Source organism: Acartia tonsa, chromosome 7, assembly GCF_053477335.1.
Source record: "Acartia tonsa isolate MP-2025a chromosome 7, ASM5347733v1, whole genome shotgun sequence".
Taxonomy (NCBI): Eukaryota; Metazoa; Arthropoda; class Copepoda; order Calanoida; family Acartiidae; genus Acartia; species Acartia tonsa.
In genome coordinates this window covers 33,209,521-33,230,080 of record NC_137266.1, presented here as the reverse complement: position 1 = coordinate 33,230,080, position 20,560 = coordinate 33,209,521, and the positions used below count along the sequence as shown (strand labels likewise).

The 20,560-nt window shown below is 32.9% G+C and overlaps 3 protein-coding genes across 4 annotated transcripts in view; all 3 read left to right on the top strand.

Moving 5' to 3' along the window:
- Positions 1–18: 18 nt before the first annotated feature.
- On the top strand, positions 19–9,668 carry GlnRS (Glutaminyl-tRNA synthetase). The gene is made up of 16 exons (XM_080165997.1): positions 19–166; positions 429–587; positions 1,817–1,914; positions 2,115–2,301; positions 2,561–2,671; positions 3,060–3,136; positions 3,468–3,607; positions 3,963–4,316; positions 5,390–5,516; positions 5,888–6,178; positions 6,470–6,523; positions 7,335–7,498; positions 7,843–7,928; positions 8,234–8,352; positions 8,685–8,783; positions 9,112–9,668. Exons 1-16 carry the CDS (start codon positions 19–21, stop codon positions 9,226–9,228), a joined length of 2,331 nt encoding a protein of 776 aa, XP_080022123.1. The 3' UTR covers positions 9,229–9,668.
- Positions 9,669–9,775: 107 nt separating this feature from the next.
- LOC145323608 (uncharacterized) lies at positions 9,776–13,348 on the top strand. The gene is made up of 4 exons (XM_080165999.1): positions 9,776–9,951; positions 10,502–10,599; positions 11,155–12,284; positions 13,033–13,348. The coding sequence occupies exons 1-4, from the start codon at positions 9,785–9,787 to the stop codon at positions 13,072–13,074; spliced, it is 1,437 nt and encodes a 478-aa protein (XP_080022125.1). The 5' UTR covers positions 9,776–9,784; the 3' UTR covers positions 13,075–13,348.
- A 2,234-nt stretch (positions 13,349–15,582) lies between these two features.
- Positions 15,583–20,560, top strand: part of Rubicon (run domain Beclin-1-interacting and cysteine-rich domain-containing protein rubicon) — a 28,976-nt gene continuing 23,998 nt past the window's right edge. For both annotated transcript variants that reach the window (XM_080165995.1, XM_080165994.1), the window contains exons 1-5: positions 15,583–15,703; positions 16,202–16,255; positions 16,696–16,815; positions 17,967–18,037; positions 19,193–19,254. In XM_080165995.1, the coding sequence (XP_080022121.1) occupies positions 15,631–15,703; positions 16,202–16,255; positions 16,696–16,815; positions 17,967–18,037; positions 19,193–19,254 (380 nt within the window). In that variant the 5' untranslated portion in view covers positions 15,583–15,630. The remainder of the gene's footprint in view (positions 15,704–16,201; positions 16,256–16,695; positions 16,816–17,966; positions 18,038–19,192; positions 19,255–20,560) is intronic.

The following is a 20,560-nucleotide window of genomic DNA, read 5'->3' as shown; positions in this document are numbered from 1 at the left end:
GAATAATTTAAGATAAAAATGGGCGATGAATTGATACCAGTATTTATGAAGATTGGCCTGACAGAGCAGAAGGCAAAGGAGACGGCAAAGAATAAAAATTTGAGTAAAACTCTAAATGATGTTGTGGAGACAGCATCAAAGGAATCTGGAGATCTGGCACAGTCAGGTCTGATCTAATTTGAAATTAATCTTTTGTTTGCAATTTGTTTTTTATTAGAAAATTAAAAGAAGATTTTTATGTCATATTTTTAACCCTTAATTTGCTTTACAGCGTCAAAAAAATAAAATTAATGATTGTCAATTTTTAAAAAAGTAACAAATTGCTGTATTTTATTTTTCTATTATGTTTCTTAATACACAAGAGACTTTTATTGACCGAAATAAATGACTCTGTATACTTTCTCTTAAACTTACACTTCATTATTTAGGTACCTTACTGTATCACATTGGTAGCAAGTTGAAGCCTCAGAAGTTTCACTTCATGCCCCTCTTGGTCAAATATGTTATGGCACAGAAAATAGACTCAGAGTTGAGACTGAATGCTGCCATTGAATATTTGACACATCTGCCGCCCAACAAAACAGCAGGAAAAAAGCTATTGATAATATTGGTTTCAATCTTGCATTCATAGGACCCCCATTTGCCCCCCGTTTTTTAATAAATGGGGGGAGGGGGGTAAGGCTCAACAGGGACTTGGAGGGAATGCACCAAAATTTTAGCTCATCCTTAGTTTAGCAAAGTTTTTTTTCTAATATTTAATGCAAACAGAGAGTAAGCTTCATTTACCAAATAATACTGGATATATATTACCCATTTAAAGGGATAGTTTCACGAAGTGCATTTAAAAAAAAATAGTGAACTGTAAGTTTTTTCTATTTTAAATAACGTATTAGTGCATAATATAAAGTTATTGATTAAAATTAAAAGATTTGACCAGGGATTTTCCTTAAAAAATGAGTTTTTCATTTTTATTTTCAACTTCGTTACATGTTATATATGGCAAAAACTTTATTGTCATAAATACAACTTTAGATAGCATTTACTAGTTAATAGAACTTCAAACTTTTTATACAACAAAATATACATAACAACAAAGAATGACCAATAAAATATTTAGTATAGTACTTAGAGTAGTGATCTTTTTATATGTCTTAGTAGAATATATTAGGCATTGGATAGATATGATTGTGATAAAGAATTTTAACATTGACCTGACCGAACTTTTTTTATTTGATAATATCTAAAAAAGTTAGTGATCTGCAACATAAATTACATGAGAATGGTCTTTTTTTATATATATATATATTATATGTAGTATGGTTAGTTGGTATTTCCGCGTGAGATAATGTGTATATTGTAAGTAAACCGGATGGTTTTCTTTATTTTTTTAAAAAGAATCTATAGAAAACCTGTCCCATAATGAACCGGACGTTATTTTTTATGTTTTTTTAAGTAACTTGTCCCAAGGGGAACCCCTGTTAAATTTTTTTATAACTCTTGTGAAATATGTGGAAAACGATTCTCTCATATTGGTGTTTTGGCTATACATATTTGGGAAAAAATAGACCATTCTCATGTAATTTATGTGGCAAATCACTTTTACTTTTTTAGATATTGTTAAATAAAAAAAGTTTGGTCAGGTCAATGTTAAAAATTCTTTAACATATAATCATATCTATCCAATGCCTAATATATTCTACAAAGACATATAAAAGTTCACTACTCTAAGTACCTTAACTCTTTAAATACACTTCGTAGAACTATCCCTTTTTTATTATTGATAATCATAATTCAATAGTTTTTTTTTTATAATTAGATGATGTAAGCATCCCTGAATTTGAGTCAAGCTGTGGAGTGGGTGTTGTAATTACCCCTGCACAAATAGAAGCTGCCGTCGAAGAAGAAATGGCTAAGGTATTTCATAAAACTGTTATTTTGTGGTTATATAATATGTATCATTGTATAGGTATATTTATTTAGATACATTTTTGAGATAGGGGGGGGGGGGGTGGAAAAGTACTTGGAAAAATCTATTTATGGCTGAAGATCACAAAAATCCCATTTTACCAGAGATGCTTTTACAGTAAATAACATATTAAAGCTATTTTATGTAGGTAAAAGACGAGTTGCTTGAGAAACGTTACCGTTTCAATGCTGGCGTTCTCATGGGCAACGTTAGGAACAGTTTGAGGTGGGCGGACGGCAAGGCCATTAAGAGCGAGGTTGACATGCAAATGCTCAACATTCTTGGCCCTAAAACTGATGAAGATTTGGCCCCGGTCAAGAAAGTTAAGGCTCCAGGTATGATTCAAAGAATTTGGCAACTTCCAAGGAAACGAAGGTCAAAGTGCTTAAAGTGAATTATTTATTTACATTTAGTGTTGATTTGTTCAAAACACTATGCCCAATCGTTCAAAGTATCGGTATTCATTCATTTAAAAAAGATATTAGAATAATTATAGACGTGTAAAAAAAATTATACATATTTAAAGGACGTACGCTTCTAGATGCTAGTGGAGCAGCCGTTAGTAATTCATGTAGCAATATCCAATTGTATCAGGTGGTAAAGGAGGTAAAGGTGATAAGAAGAGTGAAGACTCATCCAAAGCAACTGAAACTGGTGAAAACGAATCTGGTGCTGCTACTATTGCTGAGCTTATGAAAACTAAGGAAATTGTCTTTGAATATTAAGTTAGCATGGATATAAAGAAAGGTAGTACAATGAATGACAAATACTTCTTCCTCCAATTTCTTGAAACTTAATCATTCGAATCCTGTTAAAACTGGAGTTTTTCCTGTAAATTATTAATGTATAATAATAAATTTCTTATTTGTTTCCTCATTTCCGAGCTACTTTTGGAGAGAATTGTCCTTGTTTTTTAACAATATACAAATAATACAACTTTTATATTTAAATGTCTAATTACAATTCTTTATGTTAGACGCATTTATTATATGATTCAAACAATGAGAGTTTATAATGTGTATGAATAAAAAGGCACAAGACCAAAATCCAATTCTGAAACTAAAATATTTAAAGATAAATTGGTGGTTACAGGTTCATTTCCATGCCCCTGGTGGTAACCATACAACTGATGGTTATGTTATTACAAAGGATACTGAAAGATTGCTCAAGGTATTTTTATTATGAACGTTATGATATTTATTTTTAAGAGAGGGTGGCACAATGAACTGTTAAATTATATTGGCCCTTTAAAAAATATGTTATTTCATTTGTTGGCTTCAAAACTTTAGGGAATTACTTTAAATCTTGATGGTTGGTAAAAACTTTTCCACCAATGATTTTAATATACTGAGGAGTTAAATTTGTTTATATATTTCGGGGATGTACATCTTTTTATCGTCAACTGTCTTATCCCTGAAAATCCAGAAATTATTTAAACGTTGTGTTAGGTACAGTACTACAGAACTTTATTTTTGTCGACTCATTATTTTCATATCTTTAGGAACATCTTGGTCGAACCAAGGGCCAAGTTCGAACTCGATTCCCTCCAGAACCCAATGGTATTCTTCACATTGGCCACGCTAAAGCTATCAATATCAACTTTGGTTATGCCAAGGCCCATGATGGTATTACTTTCCTTAGGTAGGTACTTATTTAATTTAAATTCCTTTTATAAAGATTTACTTGATGACAATTTTCTTTAGATCCCAAATATTCCAGTATAGTGTAATAAAAAATTAAAACAAGGATATCAACATCCATAAGTAGCGTAGCGGAAAATCATGAAAAGGACAAAAAGACAAAGTGAATTATAGAGCAGATGTTTAGTTATAACAAAGAAAAGAAGGAGAGTATATGCAAAACTAAGAAAATCACGAAACCTTTGCATTGAATAATAAGATTTAGCTATGTCTTTTACAGAATGACCCGACAGACAGACAAAACATTGTTAAGACTATTTTCCTTTTTATAACTGTTAATCATGTTTATCATTTAGATATGATGACACAAATCCCGAAAAGGAGGAAGAAAAATTTTTCACCGGCATCCTTGACATGGTCACGTGGCTTGGCTACAAGCCCTATCAGATCACACACTCGTCAGATTACTTCCACCAGCTGTATGAAATGGCCGTCCATCTGATCAAGAAGGATCTGGCCTATGTGTGCCATCAGAAACTGGAGGATATTCGTGGATTTAATCCTCCCCCCTCTCCGTTTCGTAATAGACCTATTGAGGAATCTTTGGCCTTGTTTGAGGATATGAAGAATGGTAAATTTGATGAAGGACAGGCCACTCTTAGAATGAAGTTAACTTTAGAGGAGGGTAAACAAGATCCTGTGGCTTATAGGTATGGTTTTTTGTTTTATGCAGGGGTGTATATTCTGCACAAGATTTATGTTTTTTCCCCTGCTACAAAAGGGGGGGGGGGGCGAAAGTGACACTTTTTGAAACCAAAACTAAAAGTCAAAGGAACTCAACTAAAAAAAGAGTTACAGGTCTGACATTTTGCATGGCAGTTGCTTTATAGGGGTACAATATGGAACTGTGAAGAAACGGCGTCGCAACCGCCGAAAACCGCCGAGAAAAGGCAAAATAATTTCAGCGGGAAACGGCGGTTTTCGGCGGTTGCGCCGCCGTTTCTTCACAGTTCCATATTTTACCCCTATATAGCAACTACCATGCAAAATATCAGACCTGTAACTCTTTTTTTAGTTGAGTTCCTTTGTTGACATTTAGTTTTGGTTTCAAAAAGTGTCACTTTCGCCTCCCCCCCCCCCCCTTTTTTATTTTTCTTCCCCCCCTCTAGTTTTTTCTCACCAAGTAGGGGGAAAATGGAAAAATATTTAAAGAACTCTATATTTTCTTTATTTTATCCCTCCTACCACACATTTTTAAAAGTTTTTTCACCAAGGAGGGGGGAGGGGGAAATGAAAAAAATGTTTTCAGTTTTCTTAATTTTTACATTTTTTCCCCTCCAACCACTTATTTTTTTTTTTCCCCTCCCCTGAGCAGGGGATCCCATGTAGAATATACCCCCCTGGTTTTATGTGTAGCAAAAAAACAAAAGTACAAAATATTATTTCTTCAAAAATTCGGAAGTGCCTAGTGATTCAGTGAAGCAATTTTTTTTTAAATTAATAACTAATAAGGCGGGGTAAGTTATGTTATATTGGGTAAAGGTTAGCCCCGCAGGGGCTAGGCAATAAGAAGCACGCCACATCATATTTTTTTGTTAATTTCAATATTATGGGAGGGGGTGGGTGTTCTGAGCTCACCGTCTCTGGTCACTTTGAGGGAAATGACAAAACTTTCTTAAGGTAAATGAGCTTTTTTTACCACTTTATTCCTGTCTTGATTTACTTTAATTACAATTACAATATAAAAAAAATTACTGTTATACAATTTAATGATCTCTTTTAGGATCAAGTATGTAGCCCACCACCGTACTGGAGATGAGTGGTGTATCTACCCCACCTATGATTATACACATTGTCTCTGTGATAGTATTGAAGATATTACACATTCGCTGTGTACTAAAGAATTTCAGGTGACAAATATTTATTAATCTTTTAAAGCTTAAACATGAAGAGAAATTAAAATAAGATATTATGAAAACTCGTAAAAACGTTTTGAATGGAGTACGATTGTGAAATGCCAAAGAGGAATGTTATGACTTTCACATGAGCGTTATAGACAGACCGATAAGCATGGCTTGATAACTAGACTTGCTACAAAAAAAAATCTGCAGGGGGGGGGGGGATAAAAAACATGTTGGATGGGGGAAAAATGGATAAAAAGAGTTCTAAAACCATTTTACATTTTAATCCCCTCCTCAGAGAAAACTCGAAAAATATGTGGGATGAAAAAAAAATAATGAAATCATTAATAATTCCAAATAAGAATTAAATTTCCTTTTAGGCAAGACGTTCCTCCTATTATTGGCTGTGCAACGCAGTGGACATTTACTGTCCCGTCCAGTGGGAGTATGGTCGTCTCAGCGTCAACTACACCGTAGTCAGCAAGCGTAAGATTGCCAAGCTAATAGAAACCAACACTGTCTCTGATTGGGATGATCCAAGGCTGTTTACCCTGTCTGCCCTCCGCCGTAGAGGGTTCCCCGCCGAGGCGATTAACGAGTTCTGCGCGAGGATGGGCGTCACGGGGGCTCAGGTGTCTGTCGACCCCATGATGTTAGAAGCTACTGTCAGGAATTTACATTTTTCATCCTACTGTAAAGACCCAACCTGAACTAAACATTATTTTTAATTTGTTAAATTGAATATTGTTTAAATGTATAGGGTTTAGATACAGCCATGAGATAATCTATACGTGAGGTTCACGTCCTGTTAACAGATGGATTATTGAAATTAATCCTGCTATCGTTTATGGTGCTTACTTTACATCTAGCCCACTCAACTACCTATTTGAAATCTTCTAAATGTTGTTCACTTGAAACATTTATCTATTAATTTCCAAGATGAAAAATGTAAATCTTTCAGGGATCATCTTAACTTGAGTGCACCTCGTACCATGGTTGTTTTAGACCCATTAAAGGCATGGATATAAGAATTAGTAAAAAAAAGTTTCTTTATCTTGTTTTTCAGAAAAAGATTACCATTTTGAGTTAAATAAGTATTTTTAGTATACTACTTTATAAATTGGGTATTATTGACTAGGTACCTAAACATTTTATTTTCTTTAATGGCAAATAAAGAGGGGGGGGGGGGGGGTTAATGCAACCATATCGTAATCAATGATTAAATCGCACTTAGAATTCATATTTCGATCTGAAATTTTGAATGAATAATCCTTGGTTGGTCTATTTTCCCTGAATCGAACAAAAAGTTGGAAAAGTAACAGCTGGCGGCTCTGCCGTTTAACCGTTTTTGCCTATTTTCAGGGCAAATTTATCATTAATTACGTAGGAATCAACTTTTTAAAACATATTTTTGGTTTAATGCATGTTAAGTTAAATGATAGCAATAACCATTTTTAAAATTTCTAGTACCAACATCTACCGGCTAGAACCGTTTGATAAGGTTTTTAAGTGACTAATATGCTCTTAAGATTGGCAAAATTTGACAAAACGACTGAGCCGCCATCCGTTTACCGTTACTTTTCCAACTTTTTGTTCGATTTAGGGAAAATAGACCTACCAAGGATTATTCATGCAAAATTTCAGATCGAAATTCGAATTCTAAGTGCCATTTAATCACTGATTACGAGATGGTTGCATTAAAAAAAAACCTTATATTTGCATAATTATAATTGTTTCAGTTTCTTTTCATTTTATACATACAAAGGTAGCATGTTTTTGCTTATAAATTTATCTAATTTTATTTACTTATTATATCTCTGAAACAAGGTGACCATAGTAAACCTAGACAAATGCACAGATATCAACCTACCTGACTTCCCTAGCGAGGCTGCCAGAGGATCTCACAACATCAAGTTTGGCCCAACTATTTACATTGAGAAGTCAGATTTCAAGGAGAGTGAAGAGAAGGGCTACAGGAGGCTGACTCCAGGAATGTTCATACAAAACAGTAGAAAACTTTTTCTCAAAGTACCAGCTTAAATTTTTTAAAACCTTTTGAGCGTTTAGTAAACACAAATTGTAATAACACTGTTCAGGAACCTGTTATAAATGTTATGTTATGTGATAAATAACTATTATTTTCTCAAAATTTCAAAAAGTAAAAATTAATTCCTCATAAACAAAAAGCGATTGTTAACAACAAACAAACTTATATGTACATAAATGTCTCTGGTGATGAAGAGAAAAAAAAGGTTTAAGACCAAATATTTTTCTTATTTTATTTGTCTGTTATTTGTGATTTTCTTTTATTCATTTTATGAACATATTCTACAGGTCAAGCTGTTGGTCTTCGTTATGCCAATTATGTCATCACACTAGTTGAAGCCGTCAAGAACAACGGTCAGGTCGTTGAACTCAAAGGTAAACTCTTTTTCACACGGAGCGCAGCTTCTCAATATTTAGTGTATGTCAGTTCAACAGTCCCATGTTGTTAAGTGGCTGTCTTTGTTATATACCAGGAATTGGTTAATATTAAACCTTCCTTCTAAATTCTACCAACTTTTCTTTACCCTGGTAGTTTAATTGATTCTCCCTTTGCAGTTTACACGCAGTCCCTTTTTTTTTGCTGATCTACATATTTACATAAAATTATCATTCAAGTATAAATTAGTAGTAATGAAAGCTACAGAATAAATATAAAGATATTAATAAAATTTCAATTTTAGTGAAAGCTACTCCAGTTGAAGAGGCAGAGAAACCTAAAGCCTTCATCCACTGGGTGGCTGATCCTATTGATATTGAAGTTAGAATGTATGAACGCCTTTTCAAGCATAAAAACCCAGAGGTTCGATTTTAATTACTGTTTTTTTTTACAAATAACTAGGGGTGGTAATCCAAATCTGTTTCCCGGATTAATCCGCCAATTTTTTCTTCTTCAAAATTTATAATCTGAAATGCGAACAAAATTGGATAAATAACTGATTATTTCAGAATCCGCACCTTTTTCGGGTTAATACGCCAATATTTTGAAAATGCTAATTCATTTTTGTGCAAAAATCCATCGGGTTGCCATCCTTGCAAATAACAATGAAAACATTCAAGCGACAAAAAGTTATGACATGTTATCGTGAATTATTATATAATCCTCAATATGCAATTTAGAAATTTTTATTTTAGGACTCGAACGAAGTTCCTGGCGGATTTTTATCCGATATCAATGAAAACACGCTCAACATCAAGATTGCTAAGGCAGATAAACACATTCAGGGCTCTAAGGTAACCTATGATTTTACAATTAGAGGTATTCTTTTCTCATTAGTTTTATTCTGTTTTTGCTGTATCACATGCTTAAAGAATAAGATTGTGTTGATACGACTCAAGTATTACTATGATACTAACTTACAGAGGGATATATCACTGCGGGGCTCTTCTAACCTTTACTTAACCTAAACTAAAATCAGCATCAAAATAACGCTTTCTCTCTCTTAAAGTTCGTTTGTGGTTCTTATGCAATATAAGAAAAATTGTCAAAAATTAAGTAAAAAGCATATTTATACAAGTTTCTATAAATTCACACAAATAATGATCATTATATTATTTTCAGTTGTATGACAGATTCCAATTTGAAAGAAACGGTTACTTCACTGTCGACAAAGCTTCTACGAAGCAGAGACTTGTCTTTAACCTGACCGTTGGCCTGAAAGAAGATGCGGGAAAATAGAATAATTACAGAGTAGATGCGCCACTAAAATATAAATTGGAACAGGCATAAAAATATTCAGAATATTTATTCCTGTCTCTTGCTTTAAAAACAAAAGAGTAGAAAGATATTTATAAAACTGCTGTTTTTTTGTTATCTAATGAAATTGTTATTAATAATAAAGATTTTTTAAGTTTTAACTGTATTTTATTTATGATTTATTTTATATATGTAATATGTAGAAATTGTCATAATCCTTCTTATAGCTTATTGACTATACAGACCCTCACTCTCCTACTTTTATTTTATTTGGCCCCCAGCAAAGACCTCTGCGGGCTTGGTGCCTTTACTTAACCTAACCTAAAAAAACTTCCCTAAAGTTGGTTTGTTGTCCAATAACTGTTTGAAGGATACTGACAAATATTTTTCTAAAAAGCCATGCATAACAGAATCTCAAAATCCCCCTTAAAAATAAAAAAAAATCTAAAACAATTTCATATTTTACCATCCAGTCTGTTTGTATGAATGTCATTTTTTATATTTTTACATCACAAATGATTGCAGATATTAGACAAAAATGGGTGATGAGGTGGAAATGGATGAGGCTGCTAACATTATACCATTACCCAACGACAACGGGATTCCCCCGAGGGGTATGATCGACCTGCCAAACGAAATATTCGACAAAATTCTGAACCAGCTTAGGCCCAAGGAAAGAGGCAAAGTTAGAATTTTGTCTAGAAGGTATGAAATAATTTTTCTCAGGACAAGGATAAAACTTATTTATTGTTTATTTCTTGATTTATGTGTAAAAATGAATATTAATCTAATGACCAGGGATTTAAGAGATAGAACAATGGACGAGAAATTGATGTACGTACAAGTACATCCCCAATTATGATAATCTAAATTACCATTTCTATACGTAAAGAAGTTTGGAAGCAACCAATCAAAATTCAAGTACCCAACGTTTTGGAGTCAACAAATAAGATACCAGTGCAGTGTATTTTACTGTCCAATATTGTGGTGTAAATACAGGCGACTCAAGCTCTAAAGTTAAAATGCGTTCGCTCGTTGTCCGGAAGGTTATCATGGGTTCTTGTAATTATAGAAAGAACATGGGGAATGTCTTGACACTTAATCTGGTTATAATATGCACAGTCACATTTATGACCTTTAGAGAAGGGGTGTGAAATGAAGGTGTAAAATCCATCGATTCAAATGCGATCTGGTGGTATATCCGTACTCTTAAGGCAGAACTATATATTAATAACAATAATTTGAAATAATTCAGCCTAAGAAGCCGAGTGAACAGTATGGATCCAAGATATAACAGATATAAAATTGTGCTTACAATGGAAGATCTTCCTGAAAATCAACTTTTCTACGAAGGAAAAATATTTTTTGTATAATGATTAGGTACCTACCTATATTAGTATAAACTCTGCAAAAAAAGGTTAGTTCTTGACGCTAAAAAATTTATACCGTATTCTTTAGACATTATTTGATATATCTAGATGTTAATCATAATAAGGTTTTTATTGTCTGAAGCTAAAGATCTTGAAAATGCTTGTACTTTTCAGGGAAGCTTTCTAAATGTATTTGGCTGGTTGGAGTCAATTCTCACCTTCTCCGTTTTTCCCTAGAGACTAAGGGACTAAAGCTATTGCTCTACGATAAAATTATCTTTCCCGCAGGGAGGGAGGAACATTGGGCTATTTATTACACTAGCCCCTAAAGATTTTATAATGACGTTTCCTTATTCGTTGGCTCAACCACTTTAGGGATTTTTAATAAATTCTGATTAATTAAGTTGAGTGTCCAAACGCTTCAACCACTAATTGTAATCTACATAAGGGGTAATTCTGTTTATTGATTTGTTGGCCATTGTCTAATGTCTTCTCCCTTCAGATAACTGCATTTTCTAAAAAAATATTTAATGAACAGACAACGCTGAAGTTGAATTAGACCTGTACAAAATAGAACATGACGACCCAAAAATGGTAAAACTCGCCAAATGGCTGGAAAAGTCTAGTCACAGACTAACTAAGCTCAAAGGTTCACCTATAGTACTAAACCAGGTAGCTAATGGATATATTGCAGCCACTAGGCTCATTAACATGGAGATTATGGGACAGAAATTTAACCACAGAGCTCTGGACAACCCCTGGGTTCCAAGTCTTCACACGCTTTGGCTTGAATGTGTAGATTTGAGAATATCATCAGGCCAAACTATAAACCTGCCAAACCTGAAAGTTCTACACCTCCGTGATGTTGTTATGCTTAACCCAATCGCTGAAAATGCAGCAGCCGCCAATAAGAAGTTGAAAACAGATAATCTGGGCCTGGTCAATATTTTAAAAGGTTGCAGAACAACTCTGGAATTTCTAGAGTTGTATACCATTGATATATCCGGCATAGTTCATTTTGGGCAGAATCTTCCTAAATTGAAGGAATTAAAACTAGTCAGATCAAACGATGAAGATGGGCTGAAGGCTCTATTTGAGGCTTGTAAAACAAGTTTAGAAAAACTAGTGCATCAAGAGATGGTGCTGCATTGCTTGGAAGATTTTTCAACACACATGGAATGTCTGAAGAGAATTGAAACAGACTGTGATATAAATGGTATCACATTAATTAAGAAATGTGCCTCAACTTTGGAGTATCTAGATGTAAAATCATTTGATGGGGCTAATAACTTTCTTGGTTTTGATACCCCATTGCCTGCCCTAAAATCAATCAAAGCTTGTCATTCCAGAGGAGGTAGGCTAGGATTGGGAAGATTGGTGGCACTGTCATGCCAAACTCTAGAAACTTTGTGCATAGAAAAAATAAACCTTTACCACGAAATGAGAATTATCAGCTTTCAGCTGCCATGCCTGAAAACATTGAGAATCAGCAAATGCGAAGGAGAGGAGCCTGTGATACAGCTGCTGCGAGCATCTCAGCATTCAATTGAGACTTTGGTCACGGAATCTTTGACCTGTAGGTTTCCATCAAGCATCGACTTTGACATGCCTAATCTCAAGTTTGTAACAGTCGGGCTGTGCAAACGAGATGTCATGCATACATTGCAGGTTAGTCACCTTTTTTGTTGCGCAGCTACTCTGCAAGCTACAAATTTCCCCAATATCAAATTGTCATTCATTTTTAGGTAGTAATATATAGATAGGACTGATAGTTTTATTCCTTTTTTTGTAACCACCTCTTTCTCTTTTAGAATATTAAGTTTTTGCGTTTTTTAATAATGTATTACGTACTTAGTATTTAAATTTATCTATAATACCTTTGAAAAAAAAGCATAGGTAAATTAGGTATAGTTTTCACCTTATCCGTTGATTTTTTAAAAGTTGTGCTTTCTCATCATTTCTATGTCATTTGGGATTTCTAAATCGATTGTCTCTTAATTTTGTTTTGTTTTCGCATGTTTAAACAATGTTTCAGTCTTGTTAATCTCAGTTTTCATCAATCCAGGGGTGTATATTCTGCAAATTTGACCCTGCTGAGGGGGGGGGGGGGGGTAAAAAAAAATAAAAAATATGTGGTTGGGGAAATTAATATTTAAAAATTAAGAAAACTGAAAGCATTTTTTTTCCATTTTTCTAACTTTTTTGGTGGATATATGTTGGAGGTGGGATGATATGAATAAAATAAAGAGTTTTGAAAATATTTTCCATATTATCCCCTTCCTTGCTGGAAAAAACTAGGAGGGTAAAAAAATAAATAAAAATTTGCAGCAGGGGAAAAAAATAATCTTGTGCAGAATATACACCCCTCCATCAATCTAATTTTGTTTTTATTTTCAATTAATACAATTTAATTTAGACGAGATGTCACCCGGATGTTCGAATTATAAGATACAGATAAGAATCTACTCACATTCCAAAACTACAGTGAATATAAAACATGGTTATTGTATATATGATACAGTTATTCCCGTTGACCAAAGTGATTTTATCACATGTTTGCTATATTCAAACCATATACATCCTAACAACACAACCAACCTGACTCATTATACTAAGTTATTTAAAATTAAAAGAATAGTTGCATGAAATGTATTTATCGAGCCAAGATAATTGGAGTAATGACCCTGAAAATATTTTTAAAGAAAACATATGCAGAGATGGGAAAAAAACAGGTTTTTTTTAAAAAGATCAAACCAGTGTGGTTTATTTGGTTTAAACCGGTTTTTATTGGTTTTTATTAATAAAAACCAGGTTTTTTTGGTTTTTTTAATAATTTTTTTGTTTTTTTTTAATAATATCCAAATTAAAGTATTCTAATTTAGTATAAAGGGGTAGTTTCACGAAATGCATTTGAACTTAATTTAGTGAACCGCATATTTTATCCTTGTTAAATGGTTAAACTACATTTATATGGCATATATTTGAAAAATTTTCAATTTTCTACCACATAGTTTTTGAAATATCAAGACTTGAAAATCGTCATTTAAATTGCATATATCACAAAAAGACAATTTTCAGGTCTTGATATTTTAAAAACTACGTGGTAGAAAATTGAATTTATTTCAAATATATGCTATTTAAATGTAGTTTACCCCATTAACTAAGAAAAAATATGCGGTTCACTAAATTAAGTTCAAATGCATTTCGTGAAACTACCCCTTTAGTATAAAGATTTAAACTATTAAAAGAATTTTGAATTAGGTATTTATGTTTTTGACTGTATTTTTTACATTATAAAAAGACTAGCGGCTAGGCCCCTAAAGGCCTCTAGGGGCACTTGAGGAGGAGAGAGTCGAATTTAATAATTGAATTTTTATTTTATATTTTGTAAGAAAAAGTAAAAAAAAAATTTTTTGTTGGGGGGGCGAACATTTTTTTTTTTGGGGGGGGGGGGGTTGCCCCCCCCCCCCTCATTTTTAAATTTAGTTAAAAAGTTTTAAAAAATTTTTTTTCGGAGGGGGGTTGGGGGTGTCCCACCCCCAAAGAAAATAGTTATAAACCTTCCCGGGACCTATGAGAAGCTACCCTGTTAAGGAGAACCCAATCGGTTCAGCGGTTAGCGAGATCCTTTGGTACAAACATACAAACACACAAACACACATACAAACATCCTGTTACTTTATTATAAGGATATAACTGTAAAGATAGGCCTTTGTATTAAAAAAACCATTTATACCATCCCACCTTGGTTTTTTTTGGTTTTTTTAGCTTTTTTTTTGGTTTAAACCACTTGATTAAAACCACGTGGTTTTTATTTTGCCATCCCTGAACATATGGTAATTTTGGGATAGCATTAAAGATTAGGCGGATTTGAGTATAACTTTTATTTCTTGCTTTTTTTGAAAGCTACATGGTAAAATTTTGACTTTTAAATCAAATGTATATGACATCATAGAATAGGAAGAAATACTGGGTTCACCAACCTGAGTTCAAATTCATTTCGTGTAACTATCCCTTTAATATTATACGAGCGGCTACGCCCCTAGAGGCCTCTTGAGGAGGTGAGAGTCGAATTTAATAACCCAATTTCTTATTTTAGATTTTAAAAGAAAAAGTAAATTTTTTAATTTTAGTTAAAAAAATTTGTGGGGGGGGGGATTTTTCATTTTTTGGGGGGGTTGGGGGTGTCCCACCCCTCAAAAAAATAGTTATAAACCTTCTCGGTACCTATGAGAAGCTACCCTGTTAAGGAGAACCCGATAGGTTCAGCGGTTAGCGAGATCCTTTGGTACAAACATACAGACAAACAAACATCCTGTTACTTTATTATAAGGACTAGCGGCTACGCCCCCTAGAGGCCTCTAGGGGCACTTGAGGATGGGGGAGTCGAATTTGATAACCCAATTTCTTATTTTAGATTTTAAAAGAAAATTTAAAAAAAAAATTTTGGGGGGGGGGGATGAACTCGATCGGTTCAGCTATTAGCGAGATCCTTCGGTACAAACACACAGACAAACAAACAGACAAACATCCTGTTACTTTAGTATAATGATATATCAGATCATAAACATCATGATGTTTAGAAACGTTTATATAACACAGATATGTATGACTTTAAGCAAAGTGCTACAATGTATTATGTTAAAGTGTAAAATCTTTGACCACTTTTATTTTTTGTTAAAATTTATGCCTTTTTTTTGTAAAAAACTAAACGAAACTTTTTAAAATTATGAATTGTACATAATAAATGATCTCATTTAAAAAGTTTAAAAAACGGCCGTCACATACCTATGTAATTATTTCTAAATGAACTCTAATTGTATATATAATTATTTCTAATTTGTAATATTGTAAAATTGTATATGTTTCAATATAAAAAAAAGCTTCGCTTTTAAAAACATCACATTCTTTAAGATAACGGTTTAAAAAACCCCTATGTAATATTTTTGTTAGTTGTTAATGTAATTTTTTCAGAGAAAAATGTCTTAAACTATGTAGATTTATATATATCAAAATGGAAGAAACCGTTAAAAACCAATTAACTGAAAAAGAAAGACTTGCAAAAGAGGAATTATTACAAGACCTAGGTAGCTAATTCAAACTAATTTGCTTTATATTGTTTTGTCTTCTTGAACTAGATAGGTAGGTACCTAGTTACGAAAAAATTAAGGAAATTTTTCTTTTTTAGAAGTGAAGCTTATATATGATTTTGGTTGATCCGCACGTAACGGAGAGGTCTTAATGTTAATTTAGACATGTTAGAATTGTCCTATTGATAACAAACTTCCTCTATAAGTTAAGTCCGATTTGGAAAGCGTACCAACTCTATAATCGTTACCAGAAAACTTTTTAAATCGTCCATTGAACACCACTGATTGTTTTTACTTTGTGATGACAATTTTTTTGTATGATATAAGTAATAGATTTTCGGCAATGATTCATAGGGCGAAGAAAGTAAATTATTTTTCGTAATTTTGCAACAAATCTATATACAATTTTGTTTTTGCATATAAAATAATATTCTGCTTAACACTCAAAGGTCTTAATGTTCGATTTTGCCGATGTTGTCATTCTTGTTTATTTAGGTAGTGCCGTCAGAAGTTTATTGGAACAACAAAGCTCCAATCCTCAAATATGGGGTAAATAACATTGTTTCCAGTATGGCTTCCAAACTGATAAATTAAATATCCACTGGATAGGAACCAGTTCTAAGCCCAACTGAAAATTGTTTTTTTGTATTAAAGAAATTTTCCGCGAAAAATAAAATAGAATTGACAAATCTGGAAAAAATCAAATAATTTTTTATTTTTGTAAAGCTCTCTCTAATACAGTGTGATAAATATATATTACGTTCACCTTCAGACAACCAACCGTTTGATTGCATGACCTTTTGTTTTAGCTGTCCAAGGGCAAAAGCAATTCATTTCACTAGCTGTTGATATCGCGCGCCAATTATAGCAACCGTGGTTACCTGTAGGGCAACACTACTGTTTGCTTATTATAAGTGTCATTGACATTTCAAAGATAAGATCTTATTTTGAAATAATGACTAGGTAGGTACTAAGTTTTTATTTTTAAGGTGTTTACTCTGGTATGGCTAAAATCTTGGAGCTAATAGAATTGGTGCTGAAAGATGGATCTACTAAAATGGATTACAGGGGGAGGGTGGAATGTAGAAGTTTTGTCCTCGAGACATCAGGTATGCTTGCAATGTAGTTGGACACAGGGATGGAGGAGACATTGGGCTGGTTATTACACTAGTCCTCAAAGTTTTATGATAACGTTTACTCAATCATTTGCTCAACAATTGTAGGGACTTCAATTGCATTTTGATTGTTTGGTTTATTAAGGTGAGTGTACAAACGTTTCAACCACTAATTTTATTCTACAGAGAAGGTGTAATTTTGTGTATCATCATTTGGGTAGTACAAAGGGGGGGGGGGGTAATGCAGCCATCTCGTAATTAATGATTAAATGGCACTTAGAATCCGAATATTGTACGAAACTTGGCATGAGTAATCCTTAGTATGTCTATTTTTCCTAAATTGAACAAAAAGTTGAAAAAGTAACGGCTAACAGCTCAGCCGTTTAGCCGGTTTTTTTGGCTATTTTTAGGGCAAATCTGTCATAAATTACGTAGAAATCAACTTTTTGAAACATATTTTTGCTTTAAATCATGTGAAAACTATTTTTTTAATTTCTAGTGCCAGCAACTACCGGCTAGAACCGTTTGAAAACGTTTAGGAGCGGCAAAGAGTTGTATGTGGAGATAGGTTTTGTGACGGATTTGACCTGAAAATAGCCACACAAAAAATGGGTAAACGGCTGAGTCACCAGCCGTTAGCCGTTACATTTCCAACTTTTTGTTCCATTTATGGAAAATAGACCTATCAAGCCAAGTTTCGAAATTAGTATTGTAAGTGCCATTTAATCATTGGCACGAGATGGTTGCATTACCCCCCCCCCCCCCCCTCTTTATCTGCCATTGTCTAATTCGGGTTTGATATACATTATTTTTTAATAAAAACTAATCTATCTTTCCTATGTTCCCTACAATATAAAGATAACTCTTGTGTTTCGAAAATAAAATTCAAATATTTTTCTACATATATTAATATTTGCTTCACCCCTAACCTTTAGGGGAGGTCATATAAATAATATACAACTACAAAGACTTACGAAGCTTTTCTGAAAAGTACAACAAATTTGGAACAGAGATCTTTAGCTGTAGATTAAAATAATTTAGTAAAATAAGACACATTATATGTATATACTCCTACTAAATAAATAAAACCAAGAAAGTGAATTTTTACGGTTGTTAAATTGCAAGTAAAGATTCTTTATATCCAGGAGAATCTGGTGTTGGTATGTTTGGTAGTTGCTCAATTGTTGGTTGGGTACAGTTACATCTTGCTAATCAGGTACATTGTAACATTCAGCAAGGGTGTATATTCTGCACAAGATTCATTTTTTTTCCCTGCTGCCATTTTTTTTTCCCCCTCCTAGTTTTTTCCAGCAAGGAAGGAAATAAAATGGAAAAATATTTTCAAAACTCTTTATTTTATTCCAGGGGTGTATATTATTCATGGGATCCCCGGCTCAGGGGGGGGGGGAAAAAAATAAAAAATAAGTGGTTGGAGGGAAAAAAAAATGTAAAAATTAAGAAAACTGAAAACATTTTTTCCATTTCGCCCCCCTCCTTGGTTAAAAAAACTAAAAAAATGTGTGGTAGGAGGGATAAAATAAATAAAATATAGAGTTCTTTAAATATTTTTCTTTTTCCCCCCCCTACTTTTAAAGAAAAATCTAGGGGGGAAAAAAAATAAAAAAAATTGTAGCAGGGGAAAAAAAATAAATCTTGTGCAGAATATACACCCCTGTTTTATTCATATTATCCCCCCTCCCACATATTCTTTTAGTTTTTTTCACCTAAAAGGTGAGAAAAATGGAAAAAAAAATGCTTTCAGTTCTCTTAATTTTTACATTTTTTACCCCCAACCACATATTTTTTATTCCCCCCACCCCCCCTTCAGCAGGGTCAAATTTGAAAATATACACCCGTGTTAAACATTGTGGACTATGTTTTGTTATTTGGATATAAAAACTATATTATCCTTACCTATATTGTATAATAATGGCTTAGTTTCTAGAGAGGTGTAATTTTTTTACGTGTACAATTACATGTGTTCCATCCATTAAGAAAATAGAACCTGGAAAGAATTTCCTTAAAAGTAGAACTCATTCATGCATCGATTTGCGAGATCCTAAGCTACAGATGGACAGACATTGTTTTACTTTCAAAAATTATGTTGCAAAGTACACGTCAAAACTTTAAACAATAATTAATACCTAATATTATATATCACTATTAGGATGGATTAACTTACCTATGAGGGCAGCATATATAATAATCAGAAGATTTAATAGACAATTTCGTCTCAATCCAAATTATTCTATATCAGGACATGAACCTTAAAAAAAAGAACATTCTTTCATATCCATTATTTGTACCTCATCTCTAAATAAGCTAACATTATAATCAACACAACAACAACTTAATATCTCTTTTTTTTCAGAGACTCAGTATAAAGCTACGAGAACTCTACAGCGATAAAGATAGACTGAAAAATTTTTACAGGTACCTAAAAAATACAGTAAAATATTTATGTACAGTATTACAGCAAAATATTAAATATAACTACTTATATATACTGTGAGAGAAAACAAGGATATTTTTGTCTACAAGTAGCGTATTAATAAAATCTATCCAGGGGTGTATATTTTGCACAAGATTTATTTTTTTTCTTCTCCTACAAATTTTTTTATTTTTTCTCCCCCTAGATTTTTCTTAAAAAGTAGATAGGGGGGAAAATAGAAAAATATTTAAAGAACTCTATATTTTATTTATTTTATCCCTCCTACCACACATTTTTTTAGTTTTTTTAACCAAGGAGGGGGGCGAAATGGAAAAAATGTTAAGTTTTCTTAATTTTTACATTTTTTTTCCCTCCAACCACTTATTTTTTATTTCCCCCCCCCCCCCTGAGCCGGGGATCCCATGCAGAATATACACCCCTGAATCTATCTACAGTAATATTTAAGAAAGATAACAATAATAAGTAAAACAGTAAAAATTATAAAAAATCTTCGGAAAATAATTTCCCCTGCTACATATATGTACAGTTACACGCGTGCATTTGATTCTATGAATGGGGTATTCCTGTCCAGTTTTTTGTTTAGGAATGAATATTTCTTACCCGAGGGAATAAATGATGGACCGATAGGTCATAATTTATTCACGAGGGTAAGAAATATTCATTCCTAAACAAAACACTGGACAGGAATATCATTCTCATTTAAACATAAAACTCATTTTTTATGCTAAAAAGTGGTTTAATTTTGGTTTTCTTTTCAAAAAAATATTATAAATATGAAAAAAGGAGATTATTTTCTTTCTTTTAGTAATTAATAAAAATTATAAAATCTTCCAAAAAAAATTAAAAATCTTCTAAAATCATACCAGGGATATAAATGAGATACCAGGGAAATAAATGAATATTTACATCCACTATTTAAGGGGTTGTTTATATGGGAATGGATTTTTACACTTTAACTTTTTTTTCAAGAAGATAAAGCTTGACTGAAAGTAATTTGGTCAGACACACAGAAGGACATATATTGCTGTTTGAAATAAATATATAGAGTAACTGCGCTACTAAAATGTCCTTTTTGCTACACATAATATCTAATCAATACAAAAAAAACTTTTCAGAGTAAAAACTGTAAAAGACAGTCAGTGGTTGATACTGGTAGAGACGCTACGCATATATAAAGACAATTAAGATCAATGTAATATGCATTACTAGCGGTTTCGCACCTAGTCTCTAGGGACTTTGCCTCAAGAGGTAATAAAAAAAATTGGAGATGCAACCACTAATTTCGAA